The sequence below is a fragment of the Balaenoptera borealis genome, assembly GCF_965194805.1.
Source record: "Balaenoptera borealis genome assembly, chromosome: 2".
Lineage (NCBI taxonomy): Eukaryota > Metazoa > Chordata > Mammalia > Artiodactyla > Balaenopteridae > Balaenoptera > Balaenoptera borealis.
In genome coordinates this window covers 34,347,433-34,369,469 of record NC_138867.1, presented here as the reverse complement: position 1 = coordinate 34,369,469, position 22,037 = coordinate 34,347,433, and the positions used below count along the sequence as shown (strand labels likewise).

The following is a 22,037-nucleotide window of genomic DNA, read 5'->3' as shown; positions in this document are numbered from 1 at the left end:
TCAGTTTTTTTTCCTTCTCATATTATATTGCTGTAACTAGAATATGTAACAATTATTGTGATTCATTTTCTATTGATATAAACCAACAAATGAAAATCCTTATGAGTAATGGTGATTGTTTTCCATTTATAATCTTATTTCATCTAAAATGCTTGAGACATTAAACACCCATTATTACACTGACTCATAGTAATTTTGTAATGCTAAACATAGACTGAAGTCTGGCTACACATCTGAATTACATAGCAAGATATAAAATGAAATCTTTCTGTGCTTCCTTTTCCAGTCTATCTCTAAAAAGGAAACAAAAATATTTTAAATAAGCCAAATTGACACACAAATGTATGCTTGTTTTACTGATTATTTGAGCAATGTAATATGTGTATGTTCCCTTATTAAATAATTACAATTAATCATTATTAATGTTTTTCTTGACAGGAACAAGAGAGTGAAGGAGAAACATATGAAGACATGTATGAGTTACATTTTTTTACCATGATATTTTCCTTCTAAGATGAATATAATGATTTGTATGAGGGAGAGTGGAGGGATATTCAACACTGGGAGGGAAAAGCTGTATTGTTCAAATGACTGGCATATAATGATAACCTTTATTTCAATACAAAGGACTAAATATTCTTTTCTTGTCTAAGGATTTTACAGAGGACTCTATTAAAATGCCATCCCCGGAGAGGTCAGAGGCCTGCAGCCCACTAGATAGCCCACAGGCAGGGAATCACAGGGGCCGGGAATCTGATTTCTTGCTCTCGGTGTGTCCTTGGGCACATGAATTCGTGTATATGTTACAATGTCCTCACCTAGACAGCACTTCACCTCACAACCTTGCTATGAGAGACGATTTAACACAGCACCAGATGCCAAAGTTTTAGCCTGCTAAACAGAAAGGTGTTAGAAAGGGTTCCAAAATGGGTTTCTGGGTAGCCCAAGACTAAGAAATTTCTTGGAAAATGAGTAGAGGTAGAATGAATATGTTATTTTATCTTTTGTTGATTCAAATATGTTAATTTTCCCTACCCAGTTCTTATTCAACTAATTCTGACTAAAGTTTCTGAATTAAGGTTTGTACATGTGTGTACAAGTGCATGTGTGTACGTGAACTTGTACTAGTGAGTGCATGAGAGAGAGAGAGAGAGGAGAGATTAATTCTATTCATGCCGACAGGCCGCGAGAACCTTTATAAACAGTGCTTTCCACTTGCCTGCCCGAGCTGTAAGGGCAGCAGAACCTTAGGAAGGCATCCTCATTTGAATGCCTCCTGCTGGCTCTAAGCACAGTCTCATACACCCAGGAATTTTGACAAGCCTTGGCTTTATACCTTCACCTATACTTCTTCACATACTATCTTCTGCTCTGGGTAGAAACCTCTCTGGATAGGGAGCCCTGACACATCAATGCCCGTGGATGCTAAAACAAACTTACAATTTTAATCCACAGAGAAACATCCAAAGAAAGAGAGAAGAAAAGGGAAAAGGAGGAAAAGAAGAGATTAGAGCTGGAGAAAAAGGAACAGAAAGAGAGAGAAAAGAAAGAACAAGAAATAAAGAAGAAATTTAAAGTAAGAGCTTTCTTGCCGAAGGGTGAAGAACAGTAACCTCTTTTTATAACTTCCACACAAAAGGGGCACAATCCTTGAAACCTTACATGGTCGGAGAATTACTTAATCATTGTTTTCTAAAGAGTAACTACCTTCACAATCGTAATGTTTTTGTCCAATAATCTCCTTTACCCCTGCACTAAAAAACGAATGCAATAAAATCCAAATAAAATATGATGGGAGCTCAGGAAATTTTATGTCGATGGAGTGAAAGAGTACTTGATACTCAGACCCATCTTGACTCTCCTTGTTATGCATTTCCTTTTATCCTACTCATAATATGAGCTCAGGACCACACACATACACATCCCTGTGGCATGTATTATAGTGGTACGAGGGACAGAAGTGTCTCTGGATTAACCAGACCTGTCGCAATAAAGCTCCGTGAGCTACCCTGACTGCTGCTGTCTAGACCTGACTTACATTTTTGCCTTTATTTTAAGCCGATGTACATGCTGACTTTTGATACCTGCTGTTTCTCCTCCCTCTTCATCCACCTGGATTTCTGACCTCTGTCTTCTCTGATCTCTGATTTCTAATTGTGTGATTTCTATTACTACCACCACTACCACTATACTTGCGGCCTATACTCTTTTGGCCAGTATGTCTTTGATGACATGGCCCATCTGGGGTGGGTCTAGTATGTCAGCTATAGCATGATTATCTAGTTACAAAACTATTCTTCACTATAAAAAGGATTCATATCAAGTTTCCTTTAAATATTTAATTCCTCCTGAACATTTACAATATGGTTTGAATTATAAAAATGTGATTTATATATAATTTCCCAGTATATTGATTATAGTAAAACAAAGATTCAACAGCAGGACAAAGGGAAAATGTAAAGCTTAGAGTCAGTTGGACAGATGTGGATTCAAAGTCCAACTGCACATGCAAATTATGTGATCATGGGCATATTACTAAACTTCTCTGAACCTCAGATTCTTATTTTTAAAGTGAGTCAATGATACCTCTCCTGAAAGTTTTTTATGGAATTAAATAAAATAATGCACAGAAGGCACTGTATCTATTATAGGATCTCATTCAATTTTGCTTACTACATATAAGCAAAATTAAGATTACAGTATGAATACTAAAACATTTTACTCATACAGAATGTATGGCTACCAATGTTTACAGTTTTCAAGTGGAAAACATGAAAAATTAATTTCTTAAATGAAAATCTTTATAACATACTTTTTATGAAGAGATTGTTTGTAGTTTTGAAGGAATTGTGTGAAGCTTTCCCTTGTGGGTTTTTTTTGAGAAATCAGTTTTGCATTGTTTCACTCATTCACTTGAATAATATTTGTTAGTAAGAAAAAAATAGGATATGGAAGACATACCACCAAATGTGAACTCAAAAGTTTGTCAAGACTGGGACTTCACACGCTATATTCCTTCCACAAAATGTTAATAGATGTTCCAATTAAATAAATAAATGTGAGAACTGTTACATAGCTTCACATTTCATTATTTCCAAGACAAAATATTTCACATTTTAAAATTCTGATATTAAGATGCATTTTAACATCGTTGGCATATCAAAATTTAAATTAAGCTATTTTCTTTCTTTCTTGGTGGTGCATAATTAATGATATGTCTCACAATTCATCGCATCACAAGTTCAATAAAATAAAGTAGAGCTTCTTCAAAACTCACAATGCATATTTGTATATCAAAAGGTCCAAGAAATTCTGTTGAAAAGACACCAATTTAGGATTAGGATATGTTTAGGATTCATGACCTCTAAACTAGATTATTCCCCTGCTGTCAAGAAAACACTGTACTATTCAGGATATTAATTTAAAAACCTCTCATAATATTTGTTTGTTATTTTTATTATTCACAAAGCTATTTCTAAACTGTTGTCTGTTTATAGCAGGTAATGTCTTCTCCAAGTTTATAGATAGACAAGTATCACAAAGTTAAAAAAAAAAAAAGAAAGAAAGAAAGAAAATGCTTTTCCCACAAGTACAACCCACCACCACCAACCCTTGCTGTTTTAGGCCTGCAGAGAACCATCAGAATAATTGCACAAAGCACAGAGGGGAATAACCTCTGTCTACCAAGCAAACCACCAGCATACCCCATAAAAACACATAGCACCCAGCATGTCGTACATAAGTGGTATTCGGTTATCAGTGGCTTTCTCTGCAAATCTTCCACAGAGTTCCCGAGGTCAACAGATCACTGCCACTCTCTCCTGGCCCCCGAGCATGTGCTTACCTGTTCTTTGCTGGTTCTGTCTGACCTCTGCAATTTTCCCCTAACCCCTCCTCTAAGAACATTCACCAGGAATGACATTCACCCTCAACTTCTAGTTCAAACTTGTAAATGTTGGAAATAGGCAGGTTGGCAAGTGGTGGACATACTGTCTTTCAAAACCACATTCCTTAAAGATGTTCTGAATAGTAAAGAAGCCAGTCGTGATTTTTTTTTTCCCTCTTTGCAGCTAACAGGCCCTATTCAAGTCATCCACCAAGCAAAAGCTTGCTGTGATGTCAAAGGAGGAAAGAATGAACTGAGCTTCAAGCAAGGAGAGCAAATTGAAATAATCCGAATCACAGACAACCCTGAAGGAAAATGGCTGGGCAGAACAGCCAGGGGGTCATGTGAGTGCACATTTTCCTACAACTTCGAAGTGTTTTCTATTTGAGCCAATATTAATGTGAAAATTCTTCCAAAGCTACTCATAAGCATTAAGTTGGGAGCACGTTACAGGGTGGACAAAGATAGGAAGGTTTTAAATGACAGGTAGAGCTCCATCTTCACCTCATCTGTGTAATCTTTTTAGTGGGGAAAAATGTAAATATTTATAGTATCCCAGGGAGGAACAAAGAGCATTAGGTTCTTCATCGATGTTAAAAGGCAAAAATGATTCATATGAATCACTTTGGAATCTTGAAAATAGACTCTAGGCTTACCCCAAACCACAACAGCGTAAGACTTTGACAAAGTACAGTGAAACATGTGTCAACAAGTCTATAAATCAGAATTGCAAGCAAAGAAATAAAGGGAAAATTTAAAGAGTAAGTGTGCAATTAATATTTTATTCACAACTTTATGATATTTAAGCTACAGTTACCCGAACATAAATTGTTCCCCTTTTGGTAGACGGCTATATTAAAACAACGGCTGTAGAGATTGACTATGATTCCTTGAAACGGAAAAAAAACTCGCTCGGTGCTCTTTCATCAAGACCTTTTGAAGATGACCAGGAAGTATATGATGATGTCGCAGAGCAGGAAGATGTTAACAGGTATGTGTAAGTACAAATTGTAAAGCAAATCACATCATCTCTTTGTCAGAGATTGTGGATTTTAAGGTGCCAGAATTTTACTTTCCCTATTTCCTACTGCTCTCTATCACTAAACTAAATTACCATTTACAATCACTTCAATATGGATGAAAAGTCATTGGAAACTCCATAGTCTTTTATTTTACTATTTGGTTGTATGTATCAAATACTACTTAAAATATAATGGGCCATTTGCCAGATATTGCCAAACGTGTTGTCAATCCAAAATGCTGTTTTACAGTATTTATTCTGATTTGATCTTAAGGATATGCCTAAAGTAAGTATGACTTTGTAAAATTGAAGGATGAGATGTAGAAGTTAGCTCTGAAAAATATAAAGTGTTTTTCTCTGAAATCTGAGTCTAAATATATTCGTCGTTCTTATTTAAAAACATAACAGACAAAAATGCTTTTTAAAGCCAACTCTACTTTGCTCTTTAAGAGTAAAAATGTAAAATCCCCTATGATCCCTGGCAATCAACTAAGGGTCCAACTTTCCATTCATTCCACTAGAATGGCATGACCTTCCCCACAAGAATTATGGGAACATCTTTCTTGGGTAGAGGAGCCCAGAGGAGAGTCTGGCCATCTTCTCCCACGTACCTTTCCTTCCCTTCTCTCTTTTCTCTGTCTCCAGCTCCCTTTATCCTTGCCTCCTCTTCTGTCTCTTTTTCCTAGCTCTGATCTTCCTTGTCCTTTCTTCTCCTTCCTTTTCCATTCCCCTTTTCTTTCCATTCCTTTTTGCCTCCAATAGCTCCCTTTCCTGGTAAAGCCATGATCCCTTCAAGTTGAAGGAAAAGGAGAAGGAAAATCTCCAGCACAGTGAAGAATCCTCTTTTTTTTAATGCCCATTTGTGGAATTGGGAAACCCCCCACGTGATCCCAAAACACATGATCTGAGCTAGATCTTCACTTGGGAAAAAATGTGTCTGCATTCTTCATAACTCAAATTTTAAAGGAAAAATGTTTTCATTATCAACCATTTTAAAAATGTAAAATGATCAAAACAGTAATATACTTATGAAATATATGAAGAATTAAATTTCCCTCTTGTGGACTTTGAGCTCATGGCATCAATTAAACTTATGTTGCTCTCTGGCAGTTTTGTCTTTCTAAAATGAATAATAGGGAATTCCCTGGCGGACTTGTGGTTAGGATTCTGGGTTTTCACTGCCTGGGGCCTGGGTTCAATCCCTGGTTGGGGAACTAAGATCCTACAAGCCACATGGCATAGCCAAAAAAAAAAAAGAATGATGGCCTTCCATGCCTTCTTACCATGGTATGATCATAAATTATGCAATATATATCAAAACATGCGATGTATGCACTGGAGTTTACAGATTGTAAATTGGCCTTAGTAATAAGAAACACCTTGACCTAATTTGAAAGTCAGTAAATGCTAATTTGGGGGTCAAAGTTCCAAATGGCCATATTCTGAGGGTTACAGAATTTTCTGGACATGAGTATTCCATACCATGTATATTAGCAACATATATACTTTATGTTTGCCTTTTATCTTTTTTAAAAAAAACACACACATTTCTCTTATTTTGGAATTAAAGAACCCCAGTTATATTAATATATACATATTTACACTGATGAACATACTCAAGAAAAAAATGATAAATCTACAAAAAGGGATGATAGCCTTAAAATGAAGCATTATTTTCCATAACAGGTGACTATTTCCCAAAACTAATGCTATTACCTTTTCCTTTTATCTAGTCTATACATACCACAGCTCTAAAAGACATCTCTAGTTAGTAAACATGTAGCAGAAAAAGAATCTTCCATTTAATAAACTGGGGTTGGAGGAGGTGTATGGTTTTAATGCTTAATATTTTAAACAAGTATAGCCCCACAATATTTACTAGCATCTATTCCTCCCTTATGCATGTTTAATAAGAAAATGGAATAAGAGACATCACTTCTACACAAGTTTTTTTTCTTGAAACTACAGCTGCTGCTGGCAGAGATCTCATAACAGAATATGCTTTGTCCTTAGTAGAACAAGGAGAGACGCTGAGTATAGCTGGCAGCTTGTCCTGGCAAGAATAAGAGAAGGCACCATCCTCTCCTCTCCCTCCCCCAGATGCCTCCTGGTTCCTTGCACTCTTTACCAGCTCTTTCCCAATTCCTCCAGGGTAAGGAGAGCTGACTGTGTACTTCAGATTCTGCGAGCAGACAGGAGGCTTAAAAGCACAGGTCCCGACAGCGGTTCTTCTCCCTTTCTTCTCAACTAAGCAATGTTTTGTACTAAATGTGAAACGTTGAACAAAAGGAAATTACAAGTGCAAATACCACTCCTCCATCACATAAAAAAACTTTCTTCTATGTATGTTTCCAACCTTTTCCCTGCCATTTATCCTTTCCTCTTTCTCTTTCTTCCTCTTTTCTCACACTCTCCTCTCCTTACCTCTCATTCATCTGATCAATGGTTTGTATTCCAAAAAGACCATTAATAGGAAATTGAAGAACGGCTCTAGAAATGAAATAATGGATGGTGGCTTTGCTCCTGATTATAACTCTGTTCTTTAGGAATTGGGTAGGAGACTCTCCAAGGGAATATATTGTATTTGCCAGAAGTGGCAGCCAACCCAAACTGCAATTTTTCACATAATTCTATCTGCTTGCTTCATGCTCACAGGGAAGTGTTGAGGGCAATAAATGTGAAAATAGTTTGTAAGCAAGTAGAGAATATACTAAAAATTCATCAAAAATCAGTTCTTATTTATATATTAGGACATTTATAACATGTTTTTTTCCAAAGTTCCATTATCAAACGTACTTTTTATTTCTAGATTAGCAGTAGATCTGCGTCAGACCAATTTCTTTTATTCTGACTTAAAGGTTGAGGAATCAGATATGAGTGTATAATTACACTATGCGATTGTAATATCAGACTGATATCTGTTACTGGCAGGTTATCCAAAAGGCAAAAACGGCGACACGGGGAGCGCAGCAAGGTGTAGCCAAAAGGATATTGTAAGGGAAGGCAGGATGCTGAAGTTCTCCTCTCATCTCTTCATTTACTTAAAAGTGGGCTTGGTCATATCACGTCATTTCTCAGAGCCTGAATTTCTTTCTGCAAAATGAATTAGATGACTTCTGAGATTTTTTTTTTTTAGTTCTCACACTCTACACTTCCTTTGTTCTCACAGAACCCATATTTTAGTGGGAGAAATGGACAAGAAAACAGACAATTATAAAAGAGGGGAAATATAGAATGTTATCAAAATAAATTAAAAATCAGAATTCTGGATTTAGACAATCAGGAGCCACACTCTACAAAGGCCCCGTGAAGAGGATTTCAATTTTTTTTAAGTTCTCCCTTTTAAAAAAATGTAATGCTATTGGACTAAGAGTTAAATGCTGTGACTATAAGATAGCAAAAGAAAATTGAATTTAATGCAGTAATGGTTCTGGAATAATACTCTCTTTTTATAAATAAGTCCATCTATGGAATGATGTAATACTGTATAATCTGAAAACTGCCTCATGGGAAAGTGCTAGAAGCAGACAGTATCATTGTTTAGAATACTTTATGGTACTGAATCTCACTTGATTCTTATTAGGTTTGTTTTGCTTTGAGTTTTGCTTTGTTACTACTCATCTATTACAATAAGGAACAGTTTTTCTTCCTTTTCACATATAACATCTGATAACTTTTTTTCTAACTAAAATATAGTTGATTTACAATACTATATTAGTTTCAGGTATACAACATAGTGATTCAATGTTTTTATAGGTTATACTCCATTTAAAGTTATTATAAAATATTGGCTATATTTTCTACGCTGTACAATATATCCTTGTAGTTTATTTATTTTATACATAGTAGTTTGTACCTCTTAAACCCCTATCCCCAACTTGCCCCTCCAGCCTATCCCCTCGTTACTGATAACCAGTACTTTGTTCTCCATATCTGCAAGTCTCTTTCTGTCTTGTAATATTCATTCATTTGTTTTATTTTTTTTAGATTCCACATATAAGTGATAACGTACAGTATGTGTCTTTAACTATCTTTATTTCACTAAGTACAATACCCTCTAGGTCCACCAGTGTTGTTGCAAATGACAAAATCTCATTCTTTTTATGACTGAGTGACATTCCATTGTGTATATATACTACGTCTTCTTTATCCATTCATCTGTCGACGGACACTTAGGTTGCTTCTATTGATATATCTTGGCTATTGTAAATAACATCCTGATAAACTTTTGATTGGAATGTTATTTTTTCTTTTGTATAACTGCTCAATGTATGTACTTCTCTCCCTGATAGCTAAATACTTCATATATTAATTTAATTGGTCCACTTTTTTTTTCCTAGCCACAGTCAGAGTGGAAGTGGAGGTAAGCCACACACTTTCATCAGCAGTTTCTGCAAGTCTTCAACGTTTTTGTGTGTACTAATGACAAAATGCTTTTGTCTGCAAATAATGAGGAGGATCTTAATGTGGTAGGAAGAACACAGGACTGGGAACCAATGACCTGGAGCCCAGCCCTGGACACTGAGTGACCCTGAGCAAGTCAGTTCTTTCTTCCAAGCTTCTTATGGGTCATAGGGTGACTCCACTTCCAGTATGCCCAGGGCAGTCTTGATTTATGCCAATTGTCTGAGCACAATTTTTAGTAGTATCCCCCTTCACTTTCAGAAGTATCCTTGTTTGGGTGATAACTTACATGGTCACCTTAACTATGACTCCTAAAGTCTCCTCGTTATCTCATCAACAAAATAAGGGTTACTAATACCTGGCAGTGCTAAAATTCTCATCCTAAAAATCAAATTTCAAGTTTATTGTACATATTCTTGTACAGAGAAGGTACTCAGTAAAGATTTGTTAAATAAATATCTGTCAAATAGAAAGGTTCCTAAGGACTATAGGATAACAAATCAAATAAAGGTTTAACTTTTAAAATATCACATTGATGAAATGAAATAAAGAAATGAAAAGTCAGCCCATCAATGTTTACAAATTCACCTTTCATTTTATTTGCTTTTCTTTACTTATATCTTGATCAGTAGCTTTTTCTGAATGTCTCCTCAGTATTAATTACATTTTTCTTATCACCTCTCCCTTCTTTTTCCGCAAAAAATTCTAACTCCATCGTTATTTAATTTTACTTTTTTCATAGTTATTTTCCCCCATTTCTTTCATCTCCCATGCATACTACTCTTTATCTTCCCTCATATTTTTGTTACATTTCACATCTAAGAATTCCTTATAAAATAATGTTAAAAATAATTAATTTACCTACTACCTATGTGAGAGTGGGAAATAAAGCTACTTTTTATTTCAATAGTTGATATGAAAGTAGGATGCTTTCTGCAATTAAATAAGACAGATTTATTATCAAATTTTGAGTGAACATTTGTGACCAAATTATAAAATTCACAGAAGACTTTTTCCTCCCTAATTCACATGAAGGGATGTTCCCACCTCCCCCAGACGATGATATTTATGATGGGATAGAAGAGGAAGATTCTGTTAATGGGTAAGAATGATCAGCGAACTGCCTTTTTGCAAAGTATTGTATGTACTGGAATTGTATAGTCTTGATTTCTATTTAAAATAAAAAGCAGAAATAGCATTCCCTGTTACGTTACCAAAAATTATTTGAATGTTTAACAGCATTAGTAAATGTGGAAGTGTAACTGCACCACACTTCAAATGAAGTGGTATATTGTTTGGAATAACCTTGACAACTACGTCAAAAGAAGTGAAATGAAAAAGGGATAAAGGATTAGAAGTGTTGCAGATTTTTTTTCAAACTTTTCCCTATCATTTATTTATCAATCAATAATTTATTTTTCTAATTATGTCTCTGATATTCACAGTTGTGGTTAATGAATCAGAGACTGTGGCATCACTAGTTAAAAATGAGCTTGTTAAAAAAATAGAACTCAGGCCCACCGGACCTACTGAATCACAATCTGCACTTTTACAATCTCCCCAGTGTACTTGTGTACCCATGAATAGTTGAAAGGTACATTTCTACCTCGACGTGTCTTTTCTGTATGAGAAATACACACATTTTATCCAGTTTGATATAAATAAAACACTCAAAAATGCAAAAAAAAAAAATTTATTTTTACGACAATCTGGAAAGTTAATCAGTCGCATGGCTATCCTTTGTATGTTAATCATAGTTGTAGGCAACCCAAATAAACTGAGGTCATATGCTATCTGTGGCAAAACCAGTATTGAATCCTTTAGGTGTTTAAACTTTTGAAATGGCGTATTTTAAAATTTAAATACATATTTAAAAATTTTTAATCTATTAACAACTTACTTTTAATACAGTAAAGCTAAATTGATGTTTAAAACTTAATCCTGACTCAGCTCGCTAGTTTAAGAACCAGGAGAAATCTACCAAATAGGAAAAAATAACTTACCTGCTATTTACCTAGTAGCAGCAGTATTCAAAGGCCATAACCTATAAACATAACAGCTTCATTTTGTTCAATACAATGAGTAGCTTACAGCCTGAATGATCAAAGCAGTATAATTATAAAAAATCTGATCAATGCCTGCATGCTCCAAAGCTCCACGCTACAGGTTGAAGAGAAGAGTAACACGTGGTCCTGGGGGATTTTGAAGATGTTAAAGGGAAAAGATGACAGAAAGAAAAGTATACGAGAGAAACCAAAAGACTCTGAGTCAGACAATGAAGGTTCATCGTAAGAGTCGACCAACCACCAAATCCAGTGCATGATAACAACACTAATAATTTAATCAAATGCTGCTAATATTTTATAACCAATAACCAAATTCTGACAGACTTTTAAGCCATTTTAATGTGTTTTTCCATTAGTCATTCTAGCCTCATTTACTGTGTCACCCTTAAACTCATGCATTTATATGAGAGGAGCACAAAGTATTCGAAAACCATCGTATGGTTCAAAAATATATTTTGCTTTCCATTCAAACATGTACAAGCACACACACGCACAAGTGCACACATACACACCCTCACACACTCATACACACTCACCCTCCATTTAGTAAGACTTTTTTTAACTGTGGCATCAATCTGAATGTTCACAATTCCAATGCCACATTTTATTATATAATATTGTATACTGACTAGTCTTCAAAATATACATTCTCTTTTAAAAATTAATTGCTAGAAATAAAGGACACAATTTGGAATTTCTTTTCTCTAAGTACAGTATTTAAAGTCTTTGTAACTATATCACAATTGTGATATATTAATTCTACTTGAATTACATATTTATCCTATAATAAAATTATTCTAAACATCTTCAGTTTGTATAAATAAAACTAAAGCATAAATTTTATCTTTCCATCCAAAAATAACCCTTTAGTATAAGTTCCATGCGTATGAATTTGAAGGATCTTAATTACACTCGCCGGTACAGGATATCCTTATTTTATATGTGCCTAATAGATTCACCACACTTAACTGAAGTCTTTATAAGATGTTAATTCCACATAGAAGTCCTAATTTTAAACCCTTTTGTGAGACACTAAAACAACACTCAATAAACAGGACTCTTAAAATTATAAGTAAACATAGCAAATCTTCCCTTCATGCAGCATTACTCAAATGTAGTCCTTAGAAATAAAAGCAGAGATTTTTTTTTTTTTTTTGCTCTAATTACACACCAGCTAATTCTGGTTTTAGATCACTTGAACTAATGACCTTTCACACTTTACTGTAACTGTGCACCATTCTTCCAGTGATGTGTGTGTGTGTGTTTAAAGCTCAGAAAGTAATAAAAGCAAAGGTCTTTTTCTGTTGCAACTAAAAGCCACCCAATCCTGATTTCAAATCACTTCTGTTAATAAGCTCTTACTCTCTAGTTTCAGTGGATATTCCTCTCTTATTCACCATTCTTCTGTTTGGAGATATACATGTACATATTGTTGAAACATGGTCATATAAAGATTCCTATGACCTCTGCTGATTTTGACTCGGCATTTCTATTCTTTGAGTCAAATAAACAGTTTTGGGCCTGAGCTATGCCACAATGACTCCAGAATACTGAGACCATTTAATTACTCTGGTATGATAATATGCCCAAACTTCATAGAACACATCTGCAAACATTGGTCTAATGGCTGTGAGCAAAATAAACCACTGGATATCTTGACTCTTGACTTTTTTGGTCAACACTGGAGTTCACAAAAAGTCTTGCTAAATTCCGGATTGATGGACAAAAACTTGGGACTTAGCAGAGAAATGGAGGATGAGAAAGGAATGACAGTCAACAGATTAATTAGACTGTATAAGCCTCCAGGCTATTACTTATTCATGTCTCTCCTAAATAAAAGACTCAATTTCTGTGTTTATATTGGTCTGATTATAACTGTGTTCTCATTTTCTTTCCAGTTTCCCTTCTCCTCCTAAACAAGTGGGTAAGTAATAAAAGCTAATTGTATATTTTATATCTCACTTCTTGCAGTTGAGGTAGTGGAAAGGATTGGCTATAGTCACGCTGTCTGAATTAAAGTCCTGACTCTGAAAATAATAAATTGTGTAACCTTGTCAAGTAACTGCACCTGGGGTCGCCATAGTTTCTCAACAGTAAAATAGTGGGAAGAGGAAATTTTAAAATATCAACGATTTTTAAACAGTTCTTCCAGCCATAGGATCACTATGGAGAAAGGGACAAGTGAATAGGGTTGGACCCCAACATTCCCCATGGACCCCCCCCACCCCAATTCAGTCAGAGCTTGATGTACTGGACTTCTGCATAAAGATTTCTGAAAACATGCCACATTATATGCCACGAAGGTCCTTCTAAATCTAAATTTCTTTGATTTTTTAAATGTATCACTTATATTGTCTTTGGAAAATTTTCCACTGCTCAATGTGAAACAGTTTCTTCTTTGTACAATTTTGATCAGCTTATTTTTTTTACCCCTGCTGAGACAGATCTTTAAAGGAGTTTTCTTAAATTTACTTTGAACAAAATAAAATGTCTCACAAGAATATTCAGGGGCTTTCAAAAAGTTTATTTTAACTTGTAAATAAATTGAAAGAGCAAACCAAACACAAAGATAATCTATTCTTCCAAACTGTTTATCTGACTTTGTTTTCAGTTATCAATTTGAAAATATGTAAGGCTCTAACTCAAATTGATCAATAACTGATAAGCTTATATCTTAATCTATAATTTTCAAAAAGTACTCAAGAAACTTAGCTCCACAAATAGTAGGCATAAAATGGAAAAAATGTGATCAATTAAGTAAAAAATGTGTTTCTTGTTTTAATTTTCTTTCATTCTCAAAGGTGTATTAAGTGCATGTGCATGGAATAGTAACTTTTCCCTTTCTGGAAACCAGTGATATGTCATATTTTTACATATTTATTATAGATCCTTCATGTAGTTGAGCAAGTTTTATCCTGTGAAATTAGTTAACCTGAGTGGGAGGAAAATACACACACATGCACACACACACACAAACATATATACATACATATACAGAGCATATATATATATGTGTACATATATACAGAAGGGGGGGATTTTTTTTTTTTGGTCATGCCGGGTCTTAGTTGCGGCAAGTGGGCTCCTTAGTTGTGGCATGTGAACTCTTAGTTGTTGCATGCATGTGGGATCTAGTTCCCTGACCAGGGATGAACCCAGGCCCCCTGCATTGGGAGCATAGAGTCTTATCCACTGTGCCACCAGGGAAGTCCCAAGGTGGGGGGGGGGGGATTTTTTAAAGGAAATCAAATCCTTACCACTACCAGAGAGCATTTTAAACTTTCTGTGATAATCATTCCTTAAAACATTTGTACTCTCTTCAACTCATCTCTTTAGCTTAATTTGCTGTGGAGCAACTTAATAGGTATAGAGAGGACGCATTCCTCCTGACTTTATTAACAAGAAGTCTAGAAGCAAGAAAAATGTCTACACATTGGAAAAGCCATTGAACCAGTTCAGGTCATAGCAACTTTTCCACCAATACTGATTCTCAAGACCTGCTGGTACCAAAAGTGTCGTTTATTTTACAATAGTGCCACACATAATATTCCTATAAGGTAAAAGTTAATAAAGACAGATCAATGAGCAAAAGAGAGGATAGATAGATAGATAGATAGATGATAGATAGATAGATAGATAGATAGATAGATAGATAGATAGATGATAGATAGATAGGCACAAAGACAAAGACATATAAATAAAATGATATATATTATCCTAGCACCTCAAATCCCATAAAAATCTTGACTTCAATCTCTACCTGCAGCCAGTGGCCAGTAATATTGATTTGCTTGTCAGCAATCTACTAATCTTACAATTCATCACCCTTGTGGATATTCAAATAATCTCAGTCACTGCTTTAGGGGTTTTTCCCTGATAACAATAGTTATAATCGTTGCCACTGTTTTGTTGTTGTTGTTGTTTTTCTTTTTGAGGGATATTTAACACAAGCATCAAGGAAGATAAGAACCTCTCCCTTTTAAGGAATAGGCAGTGCTTCCAGGAGAAATGTACAGAGACCTCAGGAAAACTTATTTTGTTGTCCTTGAAACAGTCTTTATATTAAAATACCATTGAATGCTCATATCAAAATGTACACTAACAGTGTTTCAACATTGGCTATTCTGTCTTTCGTTAGACATGGGAGATGAAGTTTATGATGATGTGGATGCCTCTGACTTCCCTGCTCCACCACCAGAGATGAGGTAATTTAAATGTTCTCATTACAATGAAGTAATGAAAATCAGACCGTTCAAGAAAATCCAGCTGGAATAAAACCCCAGTGAGGGCGTGTGTACTGTGTGCCATCCTGTTGGCTCTGTCCTCCTCTCCCTGATCCCAACTCTGACCTGTCTGACAGGTTTGTGAATGGATGGATAGCCCAGGTCCTCCTCCTCGTTCTCTCTCTCGCTTCCCCTCACCCCTTCCCAGTGGTCCTTCTCCCTGTTCCCTGATTATCTTCTGACCTATGACTCACCAATGTCTTCATTCATTTATTCACTCATTCACTGGGAAAATATTTGAGAGCCTGATTGCAACTCATCTCACTGATTCATTCGCTCCCTTTTTTACTTTTTTCTCAAAACATTTTTTGTCTTGAACACACTGCTTAGTTTATGTCTCGAACACACTGCTTAGTTTATGTCTCGATCCTAACCCACCTGCTTCAAGCCTCCTCCATCCTCCACAAGAAGATCGTTTCCTTTTATGAAAAAAAAAAAAAGAGAGAGAAGATTTGTGTTTTGAAAGGACTTTTAAGAGTTATGTCACTTTTTCACAAAATCATCTGATTCTCAAAGGTTCCATTCAAACAAACAAAAACAGTCAACAGTGAATAGTGACATTCTTTAGCTTACCTAAGGCTTCAATTTAATTTTAGACAAAAGTTGTAAGAAAATCTAAAATCAGTTAATAGAAGAGGAGTACCTTTTGAAAATTCTTTTGTAATAGAAAATAACATGTTAGTATGCTTTTTTATACTCCAATAAATATGTGAAATGATCTGATACATGCTATGTATGGAAGCAAGAACACCTCTCTAGCTTTTTCAAGAAAAAAGAAAGATGAATAAAAAGACCTTGAAGTTGATCAGTTAAAGGATAAAAGTAACATCAATGGAATACAGTAAGTGGTGTCTTCTGAGCTGTACTGGTAAAAATGCATGAGTGAACTCTAAGTTTCTGTTTTTGTCATTTTTGGTTATTTTACCAACATTGTTAAACTAATTTTACAGAACAAGAGCAAGATCAAAGAAACTGAGGGGAAAATATCCTGTTATTTATATAAGAAGATCAAGTTCTACAGACAAAACACACCAGAAATATGAAAGGAGAATCATTCTCCTTTTTCAGTTCTCCATGAAAGGAAAATCTAATCTTCAGAAATATGTTAAGGTTTAATATTCCTCACCATTGGGAAGTCGCTTCTATTCCTGACAGTTTTAAGCACATTTTTGTGTTTAATATTACTGTAGAAATGCCACCACATTCCATTAAATAGCTCTCTAGGAACCCAGAGTCACCCACTGGCCCTTTTCTTTAAGCAAAATAAACCCCAGCTGATTAAACTTTGTGCGATATGTACTAATTTCTTTCCCGTTGCTTACTTTCAGAGTTTAAGGCAATCGTGTGTCTCTAACACAGCATTCTATTTTTTTAAATAAATTTCAATAAATTACCTTTAAAGAGAGCTTGTGGGGCATTTTTAACATTCATGCATATTCTGATCGCTCCAGAGTGCTAATCCGGGCCAGCAATTCCACTACTACCCAGGTACCACCAGAGAGAAGGTATGAGGGACAATGCAGAACCTAGGGCAGGACAGTGTGATAATTCATTTCCCAGTGAATGAACTAAATTCTAAGATTCAAAAATTTTAAATAAATCAGTTACAAACAAAACTTTACCTTAGGTAACCAAAATTTTGGTTACCTTAGGTAATCAAAATTAATGTCAGTGTTTAAAATTTTTCATTATTCACAAATATTCTTATTTTTAAAATTCCCTCCTACAGAGAGTCACAGCCTTTCCCTAAGATCCATACTTAACCCAGGAATTGTTCACAACCTTGGTTGCAAATTAATATCACCTGGGAGCTTTTAAAATATATATGTCAGTACCTGGACCTCACTCAATTTAATTAATTAGAATTTTTAACTAATTTAATTTCTGGGAATTAGAAAAGGGCAGTGGTATTTTTTAAAAACTTCCCAGGTGGTCCTATATGCGGCCAGGCTGGAGAATCACTACCTCAGAGCTGTTCACCTCTCTTATAATAATTGGCTTTAGTTGGTATCATGAGATATGACCCTGGCTTTGTTTTAAGTCGATTATATATAGATAAATTTTTTAAGCCATAAAAATCAGTCTTTCACAAAGTGTTCTTTTTTAAAAAGCCTTTTCTATGACATTAGCCAAACCACTTAATTATCTAGGAAGGGTTGAAAAATATAAGGGGTTCAAGACTAGGTTGAATCATATGAAACTGCTGATATGTAACCATGTTTAAACTATACTTCAGTCATTTTATACCATTCAACATAATACATTATCTCTCACTTCCATTTTAACTCAGTCTGTATTCTCTTGAAGATCTATTCTGCATTATGAAATGTCATCATTTATTACAATGAATGTACTAGATTTCTAACACAGATAATTGAAAATGAAATTTAACAAAAATGTAATGTTATGAATTGTCTGTTATACACTATTCTTCTTATATTTTGAAACTAAATGCCATTTTATGTGTGTTCTGCCATCCTAGTCAAGGAGCCAAGGCCAAGGCAGAAGAAAAAGACCCTAAGAAACTGAAAAAGCAAGAAAAAGAAGAAAAAGACTTCAGGAAAAAATTTAAAGTATGTTTACATTTAAATATCATACAAAGTTCAAAGTGCTAATGAAAAAATTGATGATTTTTCAAAGTGTAATTATCAATATCACAGTTCTCCATCACAACTCCTTTATTTTCTACAAAATTTATTTTAGATTTAAATTTATTCCTATAAGAAATTAAGTAAACTCTCATACATGCACAATATATGTACTGTGATAATCATCTAAATTTAGCTGTCCTTTGAAACTTAATAAAAAGGTAAGCTAAAAGTAGAATAGATAAAAAAGATGTGAGATAGATATATGTGAAATATTATTCAGCCATGAAAAGCAAGGAAATCCTGCCATTTGTGACAACATGGACAGACCTTGAGAGCATTATACTAAGTGAAATAAGTCAGAATGACAGAGACAAATACTGTATGACATCACTTATATGTGGAATCTAAAAAAACCAAACCCACAGAAATCAAGAGTAAAATCGTGGTTACCAGAGGAGGGGAGCATGGGGAGATGTCTGTCAAAGGGTACAAATACTCAGCAGTTAGATCGGTGCTTATAGTTAGCAATACTGTGTTATATACATGGAAGTCCCTAACGGAGCAAATCTTAAATGTTCTCTCTATAAAAAAAGAAGTGGTAGTATTGCGAGGTGATCAAGCCAATAGAATTTAAGTTCTGATGGTTATCATTTTGCAATATATGAGTGAGACAAATCAACACATGCATTACATCTTAAATTTAAAAAAAAATTTATTTTAAAAATAATTATTAGGTTGGTGAGGTTATGAGTGATTTTTCTCCAAAGAAGTTTTTGTTATTTTTTGAAAACAAGGAACTAGTTATTTAACAAAGATTTTCTTAATAAATCTGTCAATAAATGAATTACTTTAATAATACACATCAATCAATAATGTAAATGTTTTTCCTTATTTTTCCAGTATGATGGTGAAATTAGAGTCCTCTATTCCACCAAAGTTGCACCCTACTTAACTTCTAAAAAGTGGGGGAACAGAGATCTACAGGTAAAGCCTGGAGAATCCCTGCAAGTTATACAAAACACAGATGATACAAAAGTTCTCTGCAGGAATGAAGAAGGAAAATGTAAGTCACTATTTACTCTTTATAGATAGGACACCCCAGAATTTAACGACTAAACAAGTTTTAGTGATCACTCCTATTTGTAGTAACTGTTTTTGCTCCATGCTTTGTGAATTGTGGAAAACATTAAGAAACTGGAGATCTTGCTGTGCTGGAATCAATGTATTTTATTTTAATTTTTTTTTTTTTTCATTTCCCACCTGCTATATTTGGCACTGAGTTACCAAAGTTATGCCAAATTAGTGCTTCTGAAAATGTGGTCCCACAGATCACCAGCATCAGAAAACTCCTGTGTGTATTACCATTCTAACACCCTGGACCCACCCGTGACTTGCTGAGTCATGTGCTCTGGGGGTCAGACAGAGTCTGATCATAACGGCTTCCCTAGTTTGCTCCTATGTACACTAAAGTGAGAACCACTCTGCTAAAGTAGTGAGTGGTTCTTGCTCTGGTCTGGTTTGAAATTATATCGCATATGTCACACCTAGAATCTCCAGTTTTCCTACCTTGCAAATTCACTTGTTTTCACTTCCTGTTCGGCCACATTTAATACGACATTCTATTCCAAATAAACATGAGAGAGTCCTGTCCTCTCTGACTTTCTCAGCTACCAAAGCTGGCAGATGGAAATGTTTTTGTCCAGTTTTAAAAGGAAGCTTATTTCATTTCAAGTCCAGGGAAGAGTAAGTCAAAATTACGTTGTCCTATATTTAAAATTGAATAGCCAGCAAGGCTGTCCCATATCAGCTCGGTATGTCTGCACGGAAAACACAAACTCTGAGCTCAGTTTTAATGACAGGAGGGTGACTCAGGGACAGGAACCAAAGTAGATTTTTTAAGAATAAAATACAGTGACTCAAAGGTGGGGAAAATGGATCTAAAGTTTTTATGGAAGGGGTGTGGTTGGCTTTAAAAGAAAAAAATGGAATGTGGGTGCAAAGGATAACAGGCAGGGGTACGTAGCGTTACGACTTGAAGGTCACTGGAGATAATTCAAAGATGGAGCTCCAGAAGACAAAGAAAAGCCCCATTCAGACCAGGATTTGTGAAGATGTACCCCCAAGGAATAGTCTTAAATGCAGAATAACTACATGCTTTAAAAGGTCATCAAAATATTTTTAAATGTTCAAATTTTTAAAATTATTAAATAAGTAATGATGAATATACAAACTGAGTATTTTCCAGGATGATTATGATAGCATGAGGAAATTCTCATGATACAACAGTAAGAGAAATAAGAAGCCTGCTTAAAGTAGGATAGGATTTATTTACAGCCATGTTAAAAAATATGTAAATAAAAGAAACCAAACTAAAATCCTAATAGTGGCTGATTAGGGTGATGGGCCTAAATGACATGTTTCCTTCCCTCTACTTTCCAAATTATTTCACATTTTTCACAACAGAGAATTGTTCTAGTACTTGTCATGTGGACCTTTCTCCAGAGGACAAGCTTCAGACTTATCTTGCCCTGCTGGCCTGAGATTTCTGTCCCCACAACAAATCCCATCTAGAGCAATACTCCTCGACTTCAAAGTACATACACTTCACGTGGGGATCTTGTTAAAAGTGCAGATTCTAACTTAGTAGGTCTGAGGTAAGGTGTTTTCCCAAGCTCCCAGGTAACTGATGCTGCTGGCCCACAGAACATGCTCTGAGTAACAGGATATAAATGACCTCAACAACAAACATGTATAGATACAGATGAGCAGATGTAGATTCAGCATCAAAAACAGAAATTCAGAGGAGACTCCTACCTAGGAACCAGTAGACCTTAAGAATGAGGAAAAGCAACAGCCATTCTGGGATAATTTGTAATCTGCTATCATTTTCTACTTCGACATCAATAATTCTAAATACTGCTATGAATACTGGAGGACTCCTATCCTCTTAGAATTTATCATCTGTTAAAAATGAGAGGTGAAAACATTACATGACATTCTGGTAGATAAAATCAAGGGTTCCTTGTAACTTTTATCTTCTTTTTTTTTTTTTTTTTTTCTGGTGCAGGACCAATGCACTTTACAATTCTCAAGCTCACTGATAACTAATTCAATTCTTAGGTGGTTTTGGGGTCCATCTCGAACAGAATGAAAACCAGGTGATTATATCGGTAGCACTTGCATACTAGTTGTTTTTTATTTATAGACTTTCTTTGGCCTGGACTTTGTCTTAGTTTGGCTTTCCCATTTGGGAGGAGATTCTGGGATACTCCCATGAGCACGTGGAGAAGTAGACTGGGAAGAGAAGGCAGCTAATAAAATCTTGTTAATAAACTAGGAAGAGAAGGAAGCTGATAAAATCTTGAGAAGGCAGCTAATAAAATCTTGTTATCAAAACAAGGTACACTTGAGTAGTAGGAGGTTAATCAGTTGGGAACTCGGAGTGGCAGTGTTATCCCATCTGGTGGGAAACAAACTGGGGTACTTATACATCAACTCCCTGTCCATCAGGAATTGAAGCCTACTCCTGGGCAGGTGGGAGGGCCACCAAGAGCATCTGCGATTGCATTATTCCACAATTCAATGATCATATCTGCTTAACTTCCCTTTTATTTTTCCAAATCTCTTGCTTTTCTTTATTTTTCTAAAACTGCTGGTTAGTCTTTCCTTGAACTGGATCCTTAACATGTTTAATTTTCTTAATTTCTGATCTATTCCTCAAATACCTCCATAGGATTTGGGACAATTGTTGTATGGATTTAACCCTTCCTCAGCTGGCTTATTGCA

At 35.2% G+C, this 22,037-nt stretch overlaps 1 protein-coding gene across 4 annotated transcripts in view; it reads left to right on the top strand.

Annotated features, from left to right (window-relative positions):
- The window catches only part of FYB1 (FYN binding protein 1), a 165,980-nt gene that overhangs the window by 135,221 nt on the left and 8,722 nt on the right, over nucleotides 1-22,037 (top strand). For 3 of the 4 annotated variants that reach the window (XM_082382247.1, XM_082382248.1, XM_082382250.1), the window contains 11 exons: nucleotides 439-473; nucleotides 1,456-1,576; nucleotides 4,071-4,230; nucleotides 4,733-4,877; nucleotides 9,248-9,270; nucleotides 10,347-10,413; nucleotides 11,465-11,599; nucleotides 13,276-13,301; nucleotides 15,516-15,582; nucleotides 18,143-18,233; nucleotides 19,152-19,314. In XM_082382247.1, the coding sequence (XP_082238373.1) occupies nucleotides 439-473; nucleotides 1,456-1,576; nucleotides 4,071-4,230; nucleotides 4,733-4,877; nucleotides 9,248-9,270; nucleotides 10,347-10,413; nucleotides 11,465-11,599; nucleotides 13,276-13,301; nucleotides 15,516-15,582; nucleotides 18,143-18,233; nucleotides 19,152-19,314 (1,033 nt within the window). The remainder of the gene's footprint in view (nucleotides 1-438; nucleotides 474-1,455; nucleotides 1,577-4,070; nucleotides 4,231-4,732; nucleotides 4,878-9,247; nucleotides 9,271-10,346; nucleotides 10,414-11,464; nucleotides 11,600-13,275; nucleotides 13,302-15,515; nucleotides 15,583-18,142; nucleotides 18,234-19,151; nucleotides 19,315-22,037) is intronic. The other variant, XM_082382249.1, reaches the window with a different exon arrangement.